Here is a 25,306-nt window from a genome sequence, read left to right as displayed (position 1 = left end):
TAAGGAAAATAATATTGTATTAGGGTATTTTTATTTTCCAGGTTCTACTATTCTATGTCCAGGATTTATTTCTTAAACTGTACTGTACCTATAGTACGCGACAGGTCAAGATGGCAATCGAAATATAAGGCGAAGCGACGCCCCGCATACCCGCACGTCACCCGCGTTCACCCGCACTAGCGCTGGGGCTGGGCGGGTGTGCGCAAGATGGTAATCGACCTGTCACGGACTATACCTACAGAATGTTTATAAGAATCTACTAGGTACCTGTTGTATACGTATTAACTAAGTACTTAATATAAAATATTATATTATTGTACTAGCTGATCCCCGCGGCTTCGCCCGCGTAGATTTAGGTTTTTAAAGATCCCGTATAGCCTATGTCACTCAGGAATAATGTAGCTTTCTACTGGTGAAAGAATTTCGAAGAAAATCGGTTCAGTAGTTCTAAAGATTACCCCCTACAAACAAACTTAACGACATTACCTCTTTATATAATACTAGCTGATCCCCGCGGCTTCGCCCGCGTAGATTTAGGTTTTTAAAGATCCCGTATAGCCTATGTCACTCAGGAATAATGTAGCTTTCTACTGGTGAAAGAATTTTTAAAATCGGTTCAGTAGTTCTAAAGATTACCCCCTACAAACAAACTTAACGACATTACCTCTTTATATAATACAACGGGACGTGCAGCAGAAATCGTAATATTTTAATTTCGCCATAACTTCAAAACCAAACGTCCAATTTTAATCATTCAAAGACCAAATATTATCTCCATAAACTGTTCTTAGTGATGAAATCATTTATTTTGATAAGGATTAATAGCATGAGTAAAATAAACGCGTTTAAATGTAGTCCAAAAAAAATTCAAGATTTTTAAATAAAAAAATGGTTGCTGTGCCTCACTCGACATAGATGGGTATAGTGTGTCGCGGACTTTTTGTAGATATTTATAAGATCTACAATTAATTAGAACATTTTATGGTTCTATCTTTTATAGTTTAGGCAGCGTACGCAAAATAAGTAACTTTTCTGGTTGATTTTTTACACCTTGTGTCCGAAAAACCCAAATATCTTACGGAACCCTATTTTTTTCCAAAATAAAATATAGCCTATGTTACTCGTGGATAATGTAGCTTTCGAATGGTGAAAGAATTTTTAAAATCGGTCCAGTAGTTTTTGAGCCTATTCAGTACAAACAAACAAACAAACAAACAAAGTTTTCCTCTTTATAATATTAGTGTAGATAGCTGACCTGCCCCGGCTTCGCTCGGGTGGAGTTTAGAAAATTGAGGGGGAGGTTGAATTAAATTTTTCTCTCCGTAAGAACCATCCTCGAACTTCAAGAAATATTATAAAAAAAGTATTAGCGAAATCGGTTCAGCTGTTCTCGAGATTTGCGATGAGCAATACATTTAGTGATTCATTTTTATATTATAGAGCCGCGCGGATACCTTACTCATAGATCTAAACTCCCCTCCCGCACGCGCACCCCCGCCTTGGTGACGCCCACTTCGCAACGGGCCGTGCAGCAGAAATCGTAATATTTTAATTTCGCCATAACTTCAAAACCAAACGTCCAATTTTAATCATTCAAAGACCAAATATTATCTCCATAAACTGTTCTTAGTGATGAAATCATTTATTTTGATAAGGATTAATAGCATGAGTAAAATAAACGCGTTTAAATGTAGTCCAAAAAAAATTCAAGATTTTTAAATAAAAAAATGGTTGCTGTGCCTCACTCGACATAGATGGGTATAGTGTGTCGCGGACTTTTTTGTAGATATTTATAAGATCTACAATTAATTAGAACATTTTATGGTTCTATCTTTTATAGTTTAGGCAGCGTACGCAAAATAAGTAACTTTTCTGGTTGATTTTTTACACCTTGTGTCCGAAAAACCCAAATATCTTACGGAACCCTATTTTTTTCCAAAATAAAATATAGCCTATGTTACTCGTGGATAATGTAGCTTTCGAATGGTGAAAGAATTTTTAAAATCGGTCCAGTAGTTTTTGAGCCTATTCAGTACAATCAAACAAACAAACAAACAAACAAACAAACAAACAAACAAACAAACAAACAAAGTTTTCCTCTTTATAATATTAGTGTAGACAACGGGCCGTGCAGCAGAAATCGTAATATTTTAATTTCGCCATAACTTCAAAACCAAACGTCCAATTTTAATCATTCAAAGACCAAATATTATCTCCATAAACTGTTCTTAGTGATGAAATCATTTATTTTGATAAGGATTAATAGCATGAGTAAAATAAACGCGTTTAAATGTAGTCCAAAAAAAATTCAAGATTTTTAAATAAAAAAATGGTTGCTGTGCCTCACTCGACATAGATGGGTATAGTGTGTCGCGGACTTTTTTGTAGATATTTATAAGATCTACAATTAATTAGAACATTTTATGGTTCTATCTTTTATAGTTTAGGCAGCGTACGCAAAATAAGTAACTTTTCTGGTTGATTTTTTACACCTTGTGTCCGAAAAACCCAAATATCTTACGGAACCCTATTTTTTTCCAAAATAAAATATAGCCTATGTTACTCGTGGATAATGTAGCTTTCGAATGGTGAAAGAATTTTTAAAATCGGTCCAGTAGTTTTTGAGCCTATTCAGTACAAACAAACAAACAAAGTTTTCCTCTTTATAATATTATATATAATATTATATATATATATATATATATATATATATATATCTACACTAATATTATAAAGAGGAAAACTTTGTTTGTTTGTTTGTTTGTTTGTTTGATTGTACTGAATAGGCTCAAAAACTACTGGACCGATTTTAAAAATTCTTTCACCATTCGAAAGCTACATTATCCACGAGTAACATAGGCTATATTTTATTTTGGAAAAAAATAGGGTTCCGTAAGATATTTGGGTTTTTCGGACACAAGGTGTAAAAAATCAACCAGAAAAGTTACTTATTTTGCGTACGCTGCCTAAACTATAAAAGATAGAACCATAAAATGTTCTAATTAATTGTAGATCTTATAAATATCTACAAAAAAGTCCGCGACACACTATACCCATCTATGTCGAGTGAGGCACAGCAACCATTTTTTTATTTAAAAATCTTGAATTTTTTTTGGACTACATTTAAACGCGTTTATTTTACTCATGCTATTAATCCTTATCAAAATAAATGATTTCATCACTAAGAACAGTTTATGGAGATAATATTTGGTCTTTGAATGATTAAAATTGGACGTTTGGTTTTGAAGTTATGGCGAAATTAAAATATTACGATTTCTGCTGCACGGCCCGTTGTCTACACTAATATTATAAAGAGGAAAACTTTGTTTGTTTGTTTGTTTGTTTGTTTGTTTGTTTGTTTGTTTGTACTGAATAGGCTCAAAAACTACTGGACCGATTTTAAAAATTCTTTCACCATTCGAAAGCTACATTATCCACGAGTAACATAGGCTATATTTTATTTTGGAAAAAAATAGGGTTCCGTAAGATATTTGGGTTTTTCGGACACAAGGTGTAAAAAATCAACCAGAAAAGTTACTTATTTTGCGTACGCTGCCTAAACTATAAAAGATAGAACCATAAAATGTTCTAATTAATTGTAGATCTTATAAATATCTACAAAAAAGTCCGCGACACACTATACCCATCTATGTCGAGTGAGGTACAGCAACCATTTTTTTATTTAAAAATCTTGAATTTTTTTTGGACTACATTTAAACGCGTTTATTTTACTCATGCTATTAATCCTTATCAAAATAAATGATTTCATCACTAAGAACAGTTTATGGAGATAATATTTGGTCTTTGAATGATTAAAATTGGACGTTTGGTTTTGAAGTTATGGCGAAATTAAAATATTACGATTTCTGCTGCACGGCCCGTTGTCTACACTAATATTATAAAGAGGAAAACTTTGTTTGTTTGTTTGTTTGTTTGTACTGAATAGGCTCAAAAACTACTGGACCGATTTTAAAAATTCTTTCACCATTCGAAAGCTACATTATCCACGAGTAACATAGGCTATATTTTATTTTGGAAAAAAATAGGGTTCCGTAAGATATTTGGGTTTTTCGGACACAAGGTGTAAAAAATCAACCAGAAAAGTTACTTATTTTGCGTACGCTGCCTAAACTATAAAAGATAGAACCATAAAATGTTCTAATTAATTGTAGATCTTATAAATATCTACAAAAAAGTCCGCGACACACTATACCCATCTATGTCGAGTGAGGCACAGCAACCATTTTTTTATTTAAAAATCTTGAATTTTTTTTGGACTACATTTAAACGCGTTTATTTTACTCATGCTATTAATCCTTATCAAAATAAATGATTTCATCACTAAGAACAGTTTATGGAGATAATGTGGCTAATTCCTTTGTACACAATCTTTAAACTAAACTAAAATATCACGTCTAAATCTATTGCTATCCCTTTCATAATGTTGCTTGCGGAAAAGGAAAGCACTAGACTTAGACCTGTTAATTTAGTTTAGTTTAGAGATTGTGTACTAGAGAATCGGCCCCAATATTTGGTCTTTGAATGATTAAAATTGGACGTTTGGTTTTGAAGTTATGGCGAAATTAAAATATTACGATTTCTGCTGCACGGCCCGTTGTATTATATGTATAAAGAGGTAATGTCGTTAAGTTTGTTTGTAGGGGGTAATCTTTAGAACTACTGAACCGATTTTAAAAATTCTTTCACCAGTAGAAAGCTACATTATTCCTGAGTGACATAGGCTATACGGGATCTTTAAAAACCTAAATCTACGCGGGCGAAGCCGCTATATATATATATATATATATATATATATATATATATATATATATATATATATATATATATATATATACTAGCTGATCCCCGCGGCTTCGCCCGCGTAGATTTAGGTTTTTAAAGATCCCGTATAGCCTATGTCACTCAGGAATAATGTAGCTTTCTACTGGTGAAAGAATTTTTAAAATCGGTTCAGTAGTTCTAAAGATTACCCCCTACAAACAAACTTAACGACATTACCTCTTTATACATATAATACAACGGGCCGTGCAGCAGAAATCGTAATATTTTAATTTCGCCATAACTTCAAAACCAAACGTCCAATTTTAATCATTCAAAGACCAAATATTGGGGCCGATTCTCTAGTACACAATCTCTAAACTAAACTAAATTAACAGGTCTAAGTCTAGTGCTTTCCTTTTCCGCAAGCAACATTATGAAAGGGATAGCAATAGATTTAGACGTGATATTTTAGTTTAGTTTAAAGATTGTGTACAAAGGAATTAGCCACATTATCTCCATAAACTGTTCTTAGTGATGAAATCATTTATTTTGATAAGGATTAATAGCATGAGTAAAATAAACGCGTTTAAATGTAGTCCAAAAAAAATTCAAGATTTTTAAATAAAAAAATGGTTGCTGTGCCTCACTCGACATAGATGGGTATAGTGTGTCGCGGACTTTTTTGTAGATATTTATAAGATCTACAATTAATTAGAACATTTTATGGTTCTATCTTTTATAGTTTAGGCAGCGTACGCAAAATAAGTAACTTTTCTGGTTGATTTTTTACACCTTGTGTCCGAAAAACCCAAATATCTTACGGAACCCTATTTTTTTCCAAAATAAAATATAGCCTATGTTACTCGTGGATAATGTAGCTTTCGAATGGTGAAAGAATTTTTAAAATCGGTCCAGTAGTTTTTGAGCCTATTCAGTACAAACAAACAAACAAACAAACAAAGTTTTCCTCTTTATAATATTAGTGTAGACAACGGGCCGTGCAGCAGAAATCGTAATATTTTAATTTCGCCATAACTTCAAAACCAAACGTCCAATTTTAATCATTCAAAGACCAAATATTATCTCCATAAACTGTTCTTAGTGATGAAATCATTTATTTTGATAAGGATTAATAGCATGAGTAAAATAAACGCGTTTAAATGTAGTCCAAAAAAAATTCAAGATTTTTAAATAAAAAAATGGTTGCTGTGCCTCACTCGACATAGATGGGTATAGTGTGTCGCGGACTTTTTTGTAGATATTTATAAGATCTACAATTAATTAGAACATTTTATGGTTCTATCTTTTATAGTTTAGGCAGCGTACGCAAAATAAGTAACTTTTCTGGTTGATTTTTTACACCTTGTGTCCGAAAAACCCAAATATCTTACGGAACCCTATTTTTTTCCAAAATAAAATATAGCCTATGTTACTCGTGGATAATGTAGCTTTCGAATGGTGAAAGAATTTTTAAAATCGGTCCAGTAGTTTTTGAGCCTATTCAGTACAAACAAACAAACAAACAAACAAACAAACAAACAAACAAACAAAGTTTTCCTCTTTATAATATTAGTGTAGATATAGCTGATCCCCGCGGCTTCGCCCGCGTAGATTTAGGTTTTTAAAGATCCCGTATAGCCTATGTCCCTCAGGAATAATGTAGCTTTCTACTGGTGAAAGAATTTCGAAGAAAATCGGTTCAGTAGTTCTAAAGATTACCCCCTACAAACAAACTTAACGACATTACCTCTTTATATAATACAACGGGCCGTGCAGCAGAAATCGTAATATTTTAATTTCGCCATAACTTCAAAACCAAACGTCCAATTTTAATCATTCAAAGACCAAATATTATCTCCATAAACTGTTCTTAGTGATGAAATCATTTATTTTGATAAGGATTAATAGCATTAGTAAAATAAACGCGTTTAAATGTAGTCCAAAAAAAATTCAAGATTTTTAAATAAAAAAATGGTTGCTGTGCCTCACTCGACATAGATGGGTATAGTGTGTCGCGGACTTTTTTGTAGATATTTATAAGATCTACAATTAATTAGAACATTTTATGGTTCTATCTTTTATAGTTTAGGCAGCGTACGCAAAATAAGTAACTTTTCTGGTTGATTTTTTACACCTTGTGTCCGAAAAACCCAAATATCTTACGGAACCCTATTTTTTTCCAAAATAAAATATAGCCTATGTTACTCGTGGATAATGTAGCTTTCGAATGGTGAAAGAATTTTTAAAATCGGTCCAGTAGTTTTTGAGCCTATTCAGTACAATCAAACAAACAAACAAACAAACAAACAAACAAACAAACAAAGTTTTCCTCTTTATAATATTAGTGTAGATGTAGGTAGTTTAAAAATAAACCAGTCACTATCGAGTAGCTGGTCGTTTCATTACATGGTGACAGCGGTGGGATAGTGACTGATTTATTTCCAAACTACCTTCATGCAATAGTATAATATTTTATATTAAGTACCTAGTTACTTCTACGTGAAAAATGAATACTGCGGCCGGTTAAATTCGACCTCTATTTACCGTTGGTCTTGATGGACTCTGGTGCAATAATGACATAAGTCGTGTTAAACAAGTTTGTTAACATTTGTATACCTACTGGTTCGAATGGTGAAACTATTGCGCAGATCAAACACATTATTAGGGTTTCGTACCTCAAAAGGAAAAACGGAACGCTTATAGGATCACTTTGTAGTCTGTCTGTCGGTCTGTCAAGAAACCTACAGGGTACTTCCCGTTGACCTAGAATCATGAAATTTGGCAGGTAGTCTTATAGCAGACATTAGGGGAAAAATCTGAAAACCGTGAATTTGTGGTTATATCACACAAAAAAATTTAAAATGTGGCCATGAACTAATAATTAGTATTTTCAATTTTCGAAGTAAGATAACTACATCAAGTGGGGTATCATATGAAAGGTCTTCATCTCTACAGTCTAAAACAGGTTTTTATTTATTTTTATGCATCATAGTTTTTGAATAATCGTGCAAAATGTCGAAAAAGTACGACTGTAGTACGGAACCCTCGGTGCGCGAACCTAGCTCGCACTTGGCCGGTTTTTTTCTCTGCAGATACGGAATTTAAAAACAAAATGGATATAAAAGCCACTAAATAAATTAAAAAAAAAACTTACCGTGGAAGCAAATCGTGCAGAGCTCCATGCTTGGAAGTGCGAAGCGCTCGCCCGTAGAGCAAACCTTGCTCTTAAAATTTGCATTTTGTTCAACAATTAACAAGTTAAATATAAAAAGTTAAATTGAATTAATTATACACTAAGTACAGGCTTATGTAGACGGAGATTTAATCACAACTATAATTAATTAATCTATTTCATGTTGAAAACAACTTTATGTACAAAAAGTTTGACTAGATTATTTTATCGCTTCGTTTTTCGTGATGTTTCGCTCGATTAATTAAATCTGAAACAATTGGAAATTGAAAATTAGTGATTGTATCTACTAGAAAAAATAAGACTTATGAAAATATACGAAAATTACATAACATTATTATGTTTATGGCGATTATTATTATTGACTCTTAGTAGAATTTTCTTTCGGTACCTACTGGTGACCTGATACTATTTTTTTTGTTAATGGGCGGGAATCTTCTTAAGATATCCGACGTTCTGGGTAAGATTCGTCATATTATAAGATTTTTACCTACTAAAACCCCCTCGGCGGCCACCCTCAGCGGATATTGGGAGGCTTCAAGATCTCTTATGAAAAGAGTTTCGATCAATTAGTACGTACTTTGATCGAAGCCTTAGAACCAGGTCAAGTTGATTGATTGAACAATTATACCTAGTTAGCCTAAATAAAAAAAATTGAGGTTGATTTTTGGATCTGTTAAAACTAGCATCAGCAGCCTTTTAAACGTATAGTTTTTATCTTAAAGTGACGAAGTTTAACGAAAGCGTGGGCTCAATGAAGTTTTATCATTATCATCATCGTGATCAACCTATCGCCAGCTCATTACTGAGCACGGGTCTCCTCTCAGAATGACGTTTATTATTATAGCCAAAATTAATTAAGTAAGTATAACAATAATTTCACTTACAGTCAGTTACGACTTTTATTTAATAAAACTGCAATTATTTATGCTACTAGTGGTGATAATTTATGTAAAAAGATAAGACTAGATAGTAAAGTCTTGGCTGGTTTATTATCAACGAACTTTATCTGATAAAGTCATATCTTGCAAAACAATAACACAAATTTTACGGCATGGTGTTAGGAAGTCCTTACATATCAAAATACTTCCTAATTCTATGTTATAAGGTCGTTCGCATTGACAGATGAGAATAAGATTAGAATAAGTACAATAGAATTTGTTTCAATAGTTGAGCCAACACATATAATAAACACAAAATACCTACCTCTAGTAGTAAGTACATTAATTTTTTTTTTTAAATTCAGATACAAGTTAGCCCTTGACTGCAATCTCACCTGATGGTAAGTGATGATGCAATCTAAGATGATAGCGGGCTGACCTGGAAGTGGTATGGCAGTTTTTATTACATTAACTGATAGTAGGTACCTATATAAAATCTAACTTAACTTATTATGCAGGTATTGATGCTACTGATAATAATTTATATAAATAGCTATACACATAGGCACGGTAATGTTATCTATGCAGTATTCCAACTTCATACAAACGGGCGAAACGCGAGCTATACCTACACGCCTCGATCTCGCGGTGCGCTCGTGGTGCAGCCAGTCGCGACTGTGCCGCAGTGACGAACAGAAGGTGTTTTGTTTTTTTAATAACAGCGCTATTTTTTTACTAAAAATAAGTTCAAGTACATATTTAATATGACAAGTACATATTTAAACACAAAGTAAGCAAATGTAATTAAAATGCAGGAGGCAGGCAGCCCTATCGCATGTTTACGTACCGCGCTGCTGTAGGTATTTATTTTAAAGATACGGCCGAGTTACAATACTGTATAGATAACATTACCGTGACATAGGTATTAAAAACTTGGCAAGAATTTGAATATTTCTTATCAACGAACTTTATCAGGTAAAATGATATCTTACAAAACAATAACACAAATTATACGGCATGGAATAAGGAAGTATTTATGTAAATTGTAAGTGCTTCCTAATTCCATTATAAGGTCGTTCGCATTGGCGTGATATACCTACAATGGGCATCCGCGTGGATATAGGGCTTTTAAAAATCTTGTGGAAACTTTGATTTTCCGGGATAAAAGTAGTACCTACCTATGTCTTTCCCAGGGATGTAAGCTAACTCTGTACCAAATTTCATCAAAATCGGTTTAACTGTTAGGCCGTGAAAGCTAGCAGACAGACAGAGAGACAGACAGACAGACACAGTTTCGCATTTATAATATTAGTATGGATTTGGATTAGGTAAGTATTTATTTTATTAGTAACACGGCATACCTAACTCATAATAAATTCATTCGAATACCCGACCTCCGATTAGAAGGCGGACGTCCCGACGACGACTTTAAGTTTAATGAACAACTATGTGCGTATTTCGAACCCTAGCAATGATAGAACCAAATATAGGTCAAGTACCTAGGGTAAGTACAAATATTTTTATCACCAGTGACGCAAATGTCCAAGCTCCAATAAACGCCACAAATGAATACGGTCAAAATCCATTCATGAGATACCTAGTCATATCGTTAGCACAGAAACAAACATGCTTATCAACAATTCGGTTATTTATCTCAATAGACAGAAGAATTCATCTAGTTTGTATCGGACTTTGACCTTAGTGACGCAAATAAATGGGCACTTACAACGCATAAAATTTATCGTACTTTTGATATGAAATTTGACACAAAATGTCAAATTTCATATCAAAAGTACGATTTTAGTCCTCATTTTAAAGGAGAACCGTAAATATAAAAGGCCCTAAATAAGGAAAGAAAAAAACCGTACTTTTTTGACATGTTAGTTGACCCATAGAGCTAAAATGGCGCGTGAGGAGTCATTTTGTACGGGTTAGGTATACCTACTTAAGTAGTTTCTAAATTAGTAGCTGTATCATTTTTCTTTGTTATTTAATTTAATTAATTAAAAAAAAAATGTCCTTGGACGCAGCGAAATTTACGCTTCATTTTTCAGGATCGCTTCCAGAATATTTTATCACATTGTTTAAAAAAACTGATGTTGGGAACGTTAGTTAACTAACGATAAGTAGTTGGTTTTAGAGTGCTATTCGAGACACGGAGCGTAAAATCCAACCAAACTCCACTAAATAATTTTAAAAGAAACTTGAAGTGTAGGTAAAACACTACAAAATTATAAAATACAAACTCCACTAGGTACCCATCCAATTACTCGCTAGAGTCAACGTTGCAGAACTAACCGAATAAAATTATAAATTTAGATAGTTCGTACTCTCTGGTACTGTAACTGTTCATGAGCGGCGGTAATCATTTAACATCAGGTGACCCGCATGCTCGTTTGTTCATTATTCTTTTTTTTAATGAAATCATCTGTTTCATTACAATTTTTTTAAAGATTTTAGTTGCACAAGTAACATACGTTGGCGCTTAGAAAGATTGATTCTGGGGTAACTTTGAAAGCAACTGGCCTTGTAGTGTCTAGTCGCACTCATGTGTCAATGCCGGGCATCGAACCCGCGCTACTCTAAATAAAACTAATAAAAAGATTGTTGACCTGTCTCCTGAATCTGATTTCCAATATTTAGCATAATTTGAGAACCAAGCAATTTACTTTACTTTTACTTTTGACAAAAGTTCAGGTAGCTGGTCTATTTTAATTTGGAACGAATCAATTGACACTTCATTCATAAAAATCGGCCCAGTAGTTTAGCCGCTACAGTGGAACACACTTACAAACCTACAAACATACGCATACTGTCAAAATCATAACATTATGGGCTATCGCCACTTAAAAATATTTAAAGGTCAATCACCAGTATTTTAACAGGTTGGTTTAGTAAGTTATTGACATTACGGGAAAACAAGTTTTAACATCAGGAAAATAAGTGTTTATAAATAAGTATTTATTATAGTGTCCTCTGATTCAAACACAATTAATGTAGGTGATTACATAAGTAGTTATTGTCCTTTAGTCGTAAATATGTAGTAAATAGTTTAGCAAGTACCTATTTACAGTCTTTAACCAAGTTTATACGATTATTATCACCCGATAAGAATGGATGACAATGCCGTTTTTCTGATGCTTACGCCCTATCGGTGCTGTGGTCATAATTGATAGGACCCAGATTCGATTTCCAGCTCGGTCAACCTGGAAACTTATAATTTCGGAAATTAGCTTCGGTTTTGCCTTATCCGGATTTTCTGCTAAACCCCTTTCACCTTTTGCTCATATTTCACTTCTTTTCAAAAAGGTTTTGGCTTAAAGCTTCCTAAAGTAGGTATAGCACGCGATTGATCGAGATGGTAATCGGGGAGGGAACGCCCCGCAAACCCGCACAGCCCCCGGTGCGGCCGAGCGCGGGTGACCTGCGGGTGTACATCATACCCTGTTTGTCATCTTGACCTGTCGCGGCCTATTACAACTTAAGAAAGCTTGACTACGGTAACTACGAGTATTAGGGAAAATGAATAAAAATACAATTTCATCCGATTACGGGCGTGGCATTTCAATTAATTATTTAATCAATTACGATAACAAACAAAGAATGTAATCTTGGATCATTATCTAATGCCTTTATAATTTCCCTATCAAATCATTTGGCTATCAGTTCACGCCTACGCTACGCATAAGACACGCATGATGCAAGTGATCGTCTCGTCTAGTTTTTTTTCTGCAATTTCAGATTATTTGGTGCGCCAATATTCGAATTCTACTATACTTGTGATCATACATTCTAAGATCGAGGGATTGGATGTGGTAAAAAATAAAAATATAAAGTCGTAAAAATGCCTGTGGTAATTGGATACCGATTATGGCCAACGATCCCGTACGAGTTATCCGGCCCTGAATGTGACGACCATGAAATAAGTTAAATGTTTATTATATGCAGTTATTTTGTTTCCCAAACCTCCATGTCACATCTTTCGACACGAACCCATGGTATCAAATATTTGTCGAATGTAAATTTTATCATGTAAAGGGTCCCAAAACCGCTACCGATAAATAATAATGAGTTGCTAATTGCAACCGCTAATCGGTTTCTTACAACTTGAGATCATTGACAAACGCAAGGCCCTTCAAGGCCCCCAACAGCCATCGCCTCTACGACAGGCATGACCTGCCCACTGCCACTTCAGCTTGGTGACCTTGATTCTCCTGCAAATCTCCTCATTTTGGATCTTATCCCGCAGGGAAACTCCTAACATAGCCCTCTTCATAGCTCGCTGAGTGACTTTGAATTTGTGAACAAGGCCGTTTGACCAGTGTCCACGTTTCAGCACCATAGGTGAGGACGGGAAGCACACGCTGGTTAAAGACTAAAACTCCTTAAAACGTAGAAATTGTTAAGGTTCGTTTGGTTTACAATGTTATCCTTACATTGAAACATTCTATATAGCGTAACCACTATCAATAGTGAAACAACACGTCATTATTTCCATAAACATTTATTTCACTGACCTTAAACACGATTCGACACGATATATCAGTAGATACCTATAGAATCGTAAATATTTCGTACGCACAATTATTAGAAATGTGTTCATTTGTTTAATGTAATTGCCTAGCACGTATTTACTTACCTACTGTACTTCCAACTATCGTTTTATTGCTAACCAGTTATTCATTAAAAAAAAAAATTACTTTCCGTTTAACCAAAACTCTATATAACGCACTAAAATACCCGGTCCCTTCAATTTCGGTATATAGTGTACACTGCATATGTACAGCGTAGACTGTGTACACCACTTATGACTGCTATTAGTGCTATTACATGCCATTCATTTAATTGCACTTTGCCATAGAATCTATTTGAATCTACCATCCAGATAGAATTCATCGCTCTGGTCAGATTAACTTACAACATGATAATCTTTACAAAATATTCTCTTGAACACTTTGTTGATTCTAATGTCAACATCATCGTCAACTGATAGATGCCCACCGCTGGATACAGGTCTCTTGTAGGGACTTCCACTGTCCATACTGCGTACACCAACGGTCTTGCACTCTGCCACAGCTCTGAACAGCCACTTCCTATGATACGACTCGTTTGATTCATCCTAAATGTTTTTCATAGATTTTGCTCGATTTCATACCCCGATTGCCGTCTAGTCCTGTCGCGCACTATAGGTCGTTTGTAGTTACTAATTTTTAATTTACTTTCTAAGATAGTAATTTACGATAAAGATTTACGACACGATAGCATTGTTTCGTTTTTCATTTAATTGACAATTTTATCCTTATCGCAGACCCCGACCTCGATGCATACCTAGCATAGTAATTTCTTCAATAAATCACTAAGTTCTCTACTGTAATTAATAGTAGGTAATTTATTAGTATGAGGAGAAGCATGTCTTTGCATAACATGATGAGTGTTACCTCATTATATTTTATTTCCTTCAGAGAAGTGTACTTGTAACGCACTACATATACTATGGTACGATACCATGTAGAAACCAAAGGGGCATGGGTTTATTAAAAACTGTCATACCCCTTCCAGGTTAGCCGGCTTCCTGATGAGCAACACAAGAATGCGAAATAAATATACACGATAGTTAATAGGTACAATTTGATCTTTAGTTTAGTTACAAATTGATGATCGAGCTTTATGTATGTAACTACCTAGTCCTATTATAGTATTCTACTGGGAATACCCAGCAGAAAAATAATTCAAAACATTATATCAATTACGCACAATTTACTTAAATATACATATAAAGTTAATTAATACGACTTGTGTTAAGATAACGTTGCCTTATAAGATGATACTAACTAAACATTCGTTATTATCATTGAAGGTCAAGCACGTGACTAGCCATAAAATTAACGTATGAAAAACATAGTAATGCATTTACACTGTATATAAAGTGTTTAGTAAAAAAAAAATTTCCTTACGAAACTTTAGACACACGACACTAAATACGTCCGCACTAAGCGGCGACCGGCGCGACACTGACGATTTTGTTATGTATTTGGTTTTGTGTAATAAAACAGGTCACAGCGACCTCTAAGCTGCTTATCAGGGAGTTCAATGGCAAGAGGTATGTTTCGTAATCCAGCTCTGCTTAGTGCTAAGCTTCGCTATAATCACTTAGCTTTATATTCACGACAGAGAGCTTTTGAGGATTTTTCAGTTACTAAGCAAGCTGATCTAGGTTTCCTAATTTAACCTCAGATCAGGGTCATAATCAAATTACAAAATCCTTTTCGAACTAGCAAATTTTTGGTGTATAACATTGAGTAGGTACCTAACTAGAGATATAATAAAAAGTTTGAGGCCTTTTGAGCCTTAAAAAATAATTGCCTTAGGATACATCATAGTAATTCAAATAATAATATTATAATGCATAGATTAAATGTTGACCATGTTAAATAGTTTTTTTCTACAAATAAGGTGTTTGAAGTTTCTTTATTGGAACTATCAATGAAATTATATAAATTATAATCATTTACATATTATTATCCTTTTTACTGATAGCCATTTAAGTTACACAGATTATCTTGTTGATAGAGTAAAAATTCTAACATAGTGGCTCTTAATGTTCAGGATCATTTTATGGTTCTTAACTATAATTGTCTAACTGTAAATAAACACCCACATATATCAGTCTACTCTGTATGAGGTTTATTAAAAGGTAAGTAGGTACACATGTATTAATAAGACATGCAATAACTCATTAGTTAAGAAGTTATTATTAGTTTGATCTTAATGAAGATAAAGGCAATGATCACTCAGGAATCATGCAATGTAACATTATATAAAATGACCTTCTTTAAATGTGTGCAGTAGGTAGTTAGTAACAAATTAGTAACATGCACTCCATGCAGCCACACTGCCTACAATAATATAGAATATATTATAAAATATTTTAATTACAGTAAAATTAAAATAATACAAATTCAAAAAAAAATTCAGATTTTATTTTTAAAATAATTATTTAAAAATAAATAATTGTAGGTACAGCATGAGTTATTTAAAATAAAACTCAACAAAAAATATTAAGTGCTTCTAGTGCATACAGAAAATTTTGACAAAATAATCTGTAATCATACATATTACTCACATGTAATATACTTAATTTTTTTTAATGAAAAAAATACGATGAAACTTAAAGCTAGCCTTATCTAATTCACAAGAAGATACTTAAACAACCTAGCCAAAGCTAAATATGGTTAGGTACCTCAAATAGTTAAAAAGAATTAGGTAATGTAAGTAGGTACCTACTTAAGTAACTACCCAATAAAACTTTTTTCATAAGGGCAGATTTTTTGGTCACCAAATATAATTATGACTCGGAACCAAGGAATCTTTTATATTCGATTATAATCTGATATTTTTGCCCCAGTTTTATTTTGTATAGAAAATCTGACAACTTTTATACAAAGTTAGGTTATCTAACGATTAAAAAATTAGCCCTTAGGTTTGGTAAATAAATAAATAATTTTGATAATAAAGTTACAAAACTAATTAATAATACTGTTGTGTAATCTTATTAAATTCAATAAATGTATGAAATATACAAACTAACTAAATTATTTCTGTTTTGGCCTTAGGCCTTACACATATTATACTAGTAATAAATACTTACTAATTTATTATTTATTTACATCAAGCAAACCGGAAAGCACCTAATTAATTGATTATTTTGCAAATTATGTAATTAAATACTTACCTACAATATTTTTTTCAATGTGTGGCAACCCATAATGTGCAAATACCACAGTTTGGTAAATACATGCCAATTTACATATTCACTACGCCTTAGTGAATTTAAACGTAATTTTAAAATAAATAAACAAATACATTCACTTACCTTAAAATAAAAATATGTAAAAAAATCCTAACCCGCCACTTTCAACCACTTTTTGACAACTGATCACAGACTTTTTTTTTTTTTTTTTTATAATTTATTTTACGGCCCTGGATAACAGTCCTTTAAGGCCTTTCAAAAATTTACAAATTCTAAAATACAAAATTGCTTATAACTAAATATTATTCTAAAAATACAAAATTGCTTATAACTAATTAGTCTAACGTTTTTACACTTTATTTATAGTATTACTTATATAATTAAAAATAGACTTAAAATATGACGTTTTACACAACAAGTCCTTTACATGGCGGGGAAAATCAATTTTTTGTTTTTGTTCCATATTTATAGTGTTTAGATCACTGGCTAATATAAGTCTTTGTATGCCAAAAGCTGGACATTTGAGTATCATATGATTAACATCAGCCTCCTCATAATCACAATAGTTGCATTTTTTACTGTTTAGTATTTTTATTTTATTCAGGTGTGTTGGCACCAGACAGTGACCAAATCTCAGTCTATTCATTAATGATGTAAATTTTCTAGATTCACACTTCGTTTTGAAATACCATGGTTGTATTGGTATTTCCTTTTGAATTTCCGCATACCATTTTCCTTTATTTTTATTAGTCACATCCCACACTTCACTCCACAATTTCTTTTGTCTTATTTTAATTGTATTGCATAAATCCGTAAATGGCACCTTGATGCTACTTGAACAATCTTCATAAAAATTACTTTTTCTTGTAGCAGAATCAACGACTTCATTTCCTGTTATGCCTCTGTGGGAGGGTACCCAAACAAATTCTATATTAATTCCCCTTTGTTGTAAATTAAGTAGTACATTTTTAATTTGGAAAATAATATAAACTAATTTATAATTACTAAAATTAAAATTATTTATAGCTAAAAGAACACTTTTCGAGTCTGTTATTAAAACATAGTTATTAATTTTAAACATTAATTCTTCTTTGATATATTCCAATGCCTTGAACAGGGCCACGCATTCAGCAGTAAACACACTGCAGTCAGAGTTTAATTTATATGATCTACATTTTTTTAACTGTGAATCATAAAAAGCAGAACTTACAAAGTTCTCATTTTTAGAACCATCCGAATATATCCTATAATGATTTTTACAATTTTCTTCAATGAACAATAGGAAGTCTAAATTGGATTTAATATCAGTGATGTGTATTCTATTTTCGAGGTTTATTACATCATAGTGGCAATCATACATAGGCCAAACGTCATTCACATTTATCTTACTAGCAATACTATGCATATAAGTCATAATCATTGACATAGTAGGTCCTTTACCGGAAAGAAGTGCTTCCGCTGTAGGTTGTAGAGTTTCAATTGATGCTTCAGTAACTTTTAATAAATCCTGTGGAAGTAATAATTTGTTTACCAAGTTAGAGTTAGCGAATAGTTGCTTCAAACAAAACTTTTCAGCCAAATAAACACGTCTCACCGGCAAAGGAGGGATACATGTTTCTACTTCCATTGAATTAATAGGTGTAGACCGCATTGCTCCACTTATTATTCTCAAACCTATATTTTGAATGACATCCAATTTTTTCAACAACGATGGATTAGTTTGCATATACGCAAGACAACTATAATCAAAATGACTTCTAACCATACTATTGTACAACAAAGTCAAAACTTTGGGATCTGAACCCCAAAATGTACCAGCTAAACATCTAATAAGATTAATGCTTTTAATGCATTTTTACAAATGTAGTTAATGTGAGCATCGAATTTTAGTTTTGTATCAAAAATTACTCCTAAGAACTTCTTATTTCTTACAATTGGAACATCTAAGTTATTATATTTAATGTTTACATCTACTGGTCCACCAAATACCATGCATGAACTTTTAGAGGTATTAATACTTAATTTTAAAGTGTTTTGGTAATAATTTTGCACCTGAGTCAATGCTGAATTAACATTATTTACAGCTATTTCTACATTTTTATTTACACTATATAATAACAAGTCATCTGCAAATTGTAAAATTTTTACATCCTTTGTTGTTACATATTTCTCAATTTGAGAGGTATATAAATTGTATAAAATTGGAGATAATGATGCACCTTGCATAAGGCCTTTACTTGTTGAGTTAGGTCCATGAAGTATATTATTATACTTAACATAAAACTTTCTGTTATTTAAAAATTTGATAGCCATTTTAACATTTTTCCAGGAATGCCAATTTCATGAAGAGAAGTAATAATCTGGTTTAAATCAACATTATCATAAGCACCTTCTATATCCAAAAATACACATACTGCAGCATCTTTTGATAACTTACAGCTTCTTAAATCCGATACAAATGATGTCAAACTCTCATTAGCACTTCTTCCTTTTCGGAAACCGTATTGGAATGTAGGTAATAATTTATTTTTTTCTGTAAAATAATCTAATCTCAGTTTCAGCATTTGTTCAAATAATTTTCCTATGCATGATGTTAGAGATATTGGTCTGTATGAATTACAATCAGATGAAGATTTATCAGGTTTTAAAATCGGTACTATACATTGGATCTTCCAACTCTCTGGAACACATTGATTATCCCATAGCCTATTAAATATATCAAGTAAAGCTAATTGACCTAATTTATGCAATTTTTTAATCATTATATATGGAATGTTATCTAAGCCGGGTGTAGAGTTTTTTCTTGATTTAAGTGCTATATTAAATTCTGCAAAAGTGAAAGGCTTTAAAAGTAACATATGCTTGTCAGAATCATTATTAAATTCGAAAACAGAGGTATTTAACGTTGTGTTATTGTTATCATGTTTAAATTTTGAAATAAAATCGGGAATCCATACATCATTTTTATGCTGTGGTGGGTTTTTAATACGTTTAAACATTTTCATATAATTCCATACTCGAGTAATAGGAGTATATCTATTGAATGTTGAACATAACTTGTACCAACTATTTTTCTTAGCATCCTTAATTATTAATTTTTTTTGTGCATCCAATTGTTTATAATTAATGTAATTTTCCATCAACCCATTTCTTTTATATAACTGTAAAGCTTCTCTCGAATTTTTAACAGCAACTTCACAGTTTTCATCCCACCAAGGAGCAGGAGTTTTAAAAAGTCTAGGACCTTCAATTTTTACATAAGGAACGAATTCTTTTCTAAGAGTATTTAAAACTTCACAGAACTTATCATACGACTGTGAAGGATCTTTTTCATCAAAAGATATACCTTTAAAGTACTCCTCTGATTTTGCATAATATTTGGTCCAATCTGCTTTATGAAATAGAAATTTCTCTACTTTGTCATTGACAGAATATTTAGATGGAACTAGGCTTAATTTTGTAAATGTTGGATAGTGGTAACTACCCAAAGGATCGTCACCTACTGACCATTCACATAGAGGTGCTAGTACGGGACTCACCCCTGTCACATCAATAGCAGAGCTATTTGCATTAGGTCTTTGTACTGTAGTAGATACACCTGTGTTTAACAGGCATAGGTCATGTTCATCAAAAATTTCAAACAATGTTTTGCCTCTTGAATTTGTACAATTGCACCCAAAAGCAATATGATGCGCGTTAAAATCTCCTGAGACTATACAAGGTTTTGGTAAGCTAGCAATAATATTTTTAAGTTTATTAATTCTACAATAATTGTTATTTTTATTTTTAGGTGGACAATAAACACATAGAATCGACACGGAACCTATATTAGTTTCTAGAGAAATTGCTATGGACTGGACATCTTGATAAAATTGTGTTGGCAATATTTTATATTTTAATGTATTTTTTAATAAAATGCCTACTCCACCATGTTCATTATTTGCATTTTTTCCTACAAAATTATATCCTGAAAATCTAATAGGATTACTTGTATTTTTTTGCCAGGTCTCATTTAATAGCAAAATATCAATATTATGTTGTTCCAAAAATGTTTTAACCAAGGGTTTCTTATTGTTAATACTTTGGATATTATGCTGCACAATAGTTAGGTGAGAATCCATTATATTTTACTTAAATGTTCTAAAAATGTTTCTTTGATTTGATTAGTAGTCTTAATATTATTAGAGTTCCCTATTGTAACCAAAGTGTTTACTATGGCTCCTAAAAGCTTAGAGTTATTTACAATATCATTGTGTGAAATTTCTGTCTTTGTCTGTGTAGTTTGCTTAGGCTGTGAGTATGTAGTTTGGTTTTTTCATATGTCTGAGGGCTCTGAGGCTTTGGGAGTGGAGGGAAACTCGCACTACTTATTTGAACTACTTTTGAGTAGGTTTCTTTTTTGTTCCTCTCCATTCTCGCTGCCTTTACAGGACACGTTTTTGATATTGCAAGATGCGCACCCCCACAATTGCTGCACTTCAGTGTATCCGTCGTGCAGTCCTTGTAATGGTGCTCACCAGCTCACCGTGAGCATATTTGCTGATTTTTACAAATTTTCCCATAATGGTTAAATTTCATACATTTAAAACATTGCATCAAAGGAGGAACATAAGTGAAAACTTTGTATCTCCAGTTGTCCAAATAAATATACTGCGGTAGACTAGTACCGCTGAAAATTACACTGATAGTGGAGAGAGGAATTAGCTCCTCTCCCACTTTTTTCAAAAATCTCTTTACACCTATTACTTCACTTTCCGAGGAGAGTTTATTGAATAGTTCCTGATTGCTAGATTCTTTTGGAATAAACCTAACCACCCCTACCCTTTCCACAGAGGACGCCGGGATGAACGCTCGAAGTTTATAAACTGAAAGGCACTCGTGCTTCAAAAAGTCATTAGCCGCTGTCGCTTGTTTGAAGACAAGCATAATTTTAGTAGCGTTTATGCGCCTACTTTCACTTACACCTTTTACTTGTTTAAAATATTTGGATACCACTAGGGGATTTTTGTTTCCTAGTTTGATATCTTCTGTGCTTTCTACGTATACAGGGAATTCTGAATTGGTACTAGTATCGCCGTACGCCCGGCGATACCCTGGTTTTATAAATGGTTTGTATTTTGTACCATCACTTTCAGAGGGTTTCTCCTTTTGCATTTTCTTCCTCTTTTTGCCCGCTGCTGGTTCCAAATCACAGCCGTCACTATCTGACGGCATTGTACCACAGTTTAACGAAAACTATTTACAAAATAATGTACTATTTACACTCAAAAACTATATTTTTAACAATTTTCAATTAAAAAGCGCACTTCGCGTTTCCCGCCAAAAACGCCGAGTCGATCACAGACTGTGCTCACAGAGTTACAGACTGTCTGTAGAGTATATGAAGAGCCTAGAGGACTATAGGGAAGCTCTGGAGTGGACTCTCGAACATTATTTAATAAGTATCTGTGAATAAAGTGAACGAGGAACTTTCAGGGCGAACGTTCCATAAAATTTTCATAGATAGCGCTGTTTACTGCACCCACTAAAAACGAAAAGTAATGTCTGAGTGAAGGTACGCTATAATAATTTGTGCGTAAAACATCCTGCAACAACGTCAATAAAACATAAGGACAGCCAGGCAGCTCTTTCAGCTCTGTCCTCTGAGGTTGTTAACTCAAGACTGGTTGAAAACTAAAGAGACACCCTGGCCCAATACCGGGTGGTTCTACGCTAGGTACCAGAGCATGCTGGAATAGTTGGCAACGAAAATGCTGGCATTCTGGCTAAACCATATAGATATAGGTATTATTTTTCGTTTTGAGTGGGTGCAGTGAACAGTGCCATCTATGAAAATTTTATGGAACGTTCGCCCTGAAACTTCCTCAAACAAGAAACAAATTCATACTCTTGTCACCTTGTTACTGGTCTGTGTACTCTTGTGCAAGTAAAGGTTCAGAAGGGCTAGAACCCAGAGCTGTAAATCCAGTTAAAAAATAATAAATTTTTGTTTATAAAATCATTATCCAAAAAAAAAGTTAAAACTGAAAACCACAGAGTACTTTTTACATATGAAGTATGAACCAATGAACCAAACCACAAATTTCTGGTCGGTGACCACAACCAAACTTACCAAACCGCAACAGTAGTTAGACCTTGATGATTACCATCTCTATGAGCTTTTATGTCTATGAGTTAGACACCCAAAACCTGTGGACTGTGGAAACAATCACCTATTCCCACCCTATTCCTATATTCCTAATTCAAAATATACATTGTGGCTAATTCCATTGTACACAATCTCTAAACTAAACTAAAATGACACGTCTAAATCTATTGCTATCCCTTTCATAATATTGCTTGCAGAAAAGGATAGCACTAGATTTAGACCTGCGGGCCGATTGCGAATCGACTGCATCTATCATTTAATGACAGCATCAATGTCAAAATATGGTTTTCCTATCACGGTTCGGTGAGACAGTCCACAAAGGATAGATGTGGACAAAAAAATGTTTTGACAGTTCATTTACACTATCGATAAAATTTATTGTTTGAAAATGCTATTGCGGACGCGTTTTGAAGTTTGATGTCATATAAGAACCTCGACAAATGTTACGTCAAATGAGGTTTTCATTGAAACAACTCGAGAGGTGTTTTTATCAGTGACATAAGCTATCCGCAAATCGTTTTACTACTCATATTAATTAAAATAAAGTTATGAAAGGGATTAAAAAATGCTATAGTAATTCTTCTGCTAGATAAGAAATCAATTATTAATTTTAGAAGCTAGTATAATAGTATAAAAGCATTTTTAGATTAATACAAGTCTCATAAGTACTTTTAAAAGAATATGTGATGACTCTTTCATTAGTAGGTTTGATGCACAGAGTACATTAAATATAGAGGTATACTAACACTGAGAAATGAGAATCACAGAGTACTTTTTACTTTTACACGCACCTATAACTTCTTGGAGAACAGTTATGTGCATTTTAAGTAAATAATTAAATATCATTGCTTTAACGGTGATGGAAAACATCGTGTGGAAACCTGCATGCCTGAGAGTTCTCCAAAATGTTATCAAAGGTGTGTGAAGTCTACCAATCCGCATTTGGTCAGCATGGTAGACTATGGCCAAAACTCTTCTCACACTCAAGAGAACCGTACTCTATAGTGAGCCAGCGACAGGCTGAACATAATAGTATACCTTTGACTCCTTTGAGAACAATATGGAGAACTCTCAGGCATGCAGATTTCCTCATGATGTTTCCTTCACCGCTAAATCAAGTTAAGTATAATTAATTGTTTAAAACGCACATAACTCTTAGAGATGCGTACCTAGAATTGAACCCCCAACCTTCAATTATTCAGAGGTGGACATCCTAACCACTAGGCTCTTCGGGGAACTTCTAAAATTATTCCCCAAAGTAATGTCCAAAAGTCAAATCATTTTCTGATTTAATTGATTTAGCTTTGGAAATTACTTTGGAATTTAAATTATTTAGGCAAATAAAACAACAGTTTGATGATTTTTTATGTATTCTTTTATTAAAGTAGATTAGATTCTGACATTTTAATTATATCACCATCTGCTTCTTATAAATCTAATCTGGCACCGTTCATTATTTTATTTGCCTCTGCACGGGGTCCAAGAGCTCGAGTTCACAACATATCCCAATCCATATCTTTGTCAGGATGAAGAAATGAATGCAGCACTGTATCACCTTTGCCTGAAAAAAAATTATGATAACTGAGTAAGTGACCACTGACTGTGTTCCTTAATCTATACCACTAGGCACTACCAGCTTCTGTTTAGGTATGACGTTGTCTGCGAAGACTTTAGAATCAGTGTATATGGTAACTTTGTTACTAATTTAGCTAATCCAAATTGTTTCTTTAAATATTTGTGGTGCGAAGGAGTAAGAAACATCCAAACTTTCATATGAAGAGCAACGTTTTAGGCAGCTCTAGATACATAAGGAAACATACTCGAGAAAGCACTTGTAGTGTGGAGGTACTTACTATGAAGTCATAACCACCAGTAGCAATGGACTCAATTTGTATAATAGGTACTTTATGAAACGCTGTTAAAACTCCTCTAACTTTTCGGAGTTTAATACCATTGTAACAACTAAATATCACTTGCTTAGCTGTGAAGGAAAAGGAAGATCGTGAGGAAACCCGCCTGAGAGCCTTTACTTGTATTGAATGATAACGTTTGTTAACTTACGAGTTCTAACTTCCAAGCAGCCACAGTCCGTCAATAAGGGTCCCAATACTTAGGCAAATCAGTGCCCAGGCATTTGCGTATAAGTTCAGTGAGAAAAACTAAGTCTCCGGAGTCCGAGGAGCAAGCAAAGTTGCAGAATTAATCACAAAAAACAAACGCGTAAACTAAGGCACAACTAAGGAAAAACAACAAAAAATTGTACTTTGTGGTCTGGGGTTCTAAATAGTTACCACAGACCAACTACTTATTTGTAATAAGTAACGTAGCCAAATTTAGGAGACTGTTATGTCCATGTAAATTGCTAGATTACCAAGTGATTACCATAGATATTCGATTTAGTCGGGTTATAAATAGGTCCGTGCTACCAATACGTCATCAAAATGTCGATAATGACCAAATGCGATATAGTGCATTAGTCGTCCGCGATAGCAAATTTATCAACTGTAACGATCACGATTCTTAAGGATATTTCTATTGCGATGTCACATGTCAGT

The 25,306-nt window shown here is 33.4% G+C and overlaps 1 protein-coding gene and 1 long non-coding RNA gene across 6 annotated transcripts in view; one reads left to right on the top strand and one right to left on the bottom strand.

Annotated features, from left to right (window-relative positions):
* The window catches only part of PCB (Pyruvate carboxylase), a 38,748-nt gene extending 21,972 nt beyond the window's left edge, over nucleotides 1-16,776 (bottom strand). For 2 of the 4 annotated variants that reach the window (XM_069503986.1, XM_069503988.1), the window contains exon 1: nucleotides 7,937-8,226. In XM_069503986.1, the coding sequence (XP_069360087.1) occupies nucleotides 7,937-8,020 (84 nt within the window). In that variant the 5' untranslated portion in view covers nucleotides 8,021-8,226. Of the gene's footprint in view, nucleotides 1-7,936; nucleotides 8,227-14,807; nucleotides 14,863-16,726 lie in introns of those variants that run through there. The other 2 variants (XM_034976955.2, XM_069503987.1) reach the window with 2 other exon arrangements.
* Nucleotides 16,777-17,536: 760 nt separating this feature from the next.
* On the top strand, nucleotides 17,537-20,537 carry LOC138403450 (uncharacterized). Of its 2 annotated transcripts, XR_011237710.1 has the most exons (3): nucleotides 17,563-18,611; nucleotides 18,933-19,118; nucleotides 20,394-20,537. It is a non-coding gene; the product is annotated as an uncharacterized lncRNA (long non-coding RNA). The 2 variants fall into 2 exon arrangements; XR_011237709.1 differs by having other exon boundaries at nucleotides 17,537-18,611; nucleotides 18,933-20,537.
* The last annotated feature ends 4,769 nt before the right edge of the window (nucleotides 20,538-25,306 follow it).

The sequence above is a fragment of the Maniola hyperantus genome, chromosome 16, assembly GCF_902806685.2.
Source record: "Maniola hyperantus chromosome 16, iAphHyp1.2, whole genome shotgun sequence".
Classification (NCBI taxonomy): Eukaryota; Metazoa; Arthropoda; class Insecta; order Lepidoptera; family Nymphalidae; genus Maniola; species Maniola hyperantus.
This window is presented reverse-complemented; position numbering and strand designations above follow the sequence as displayed.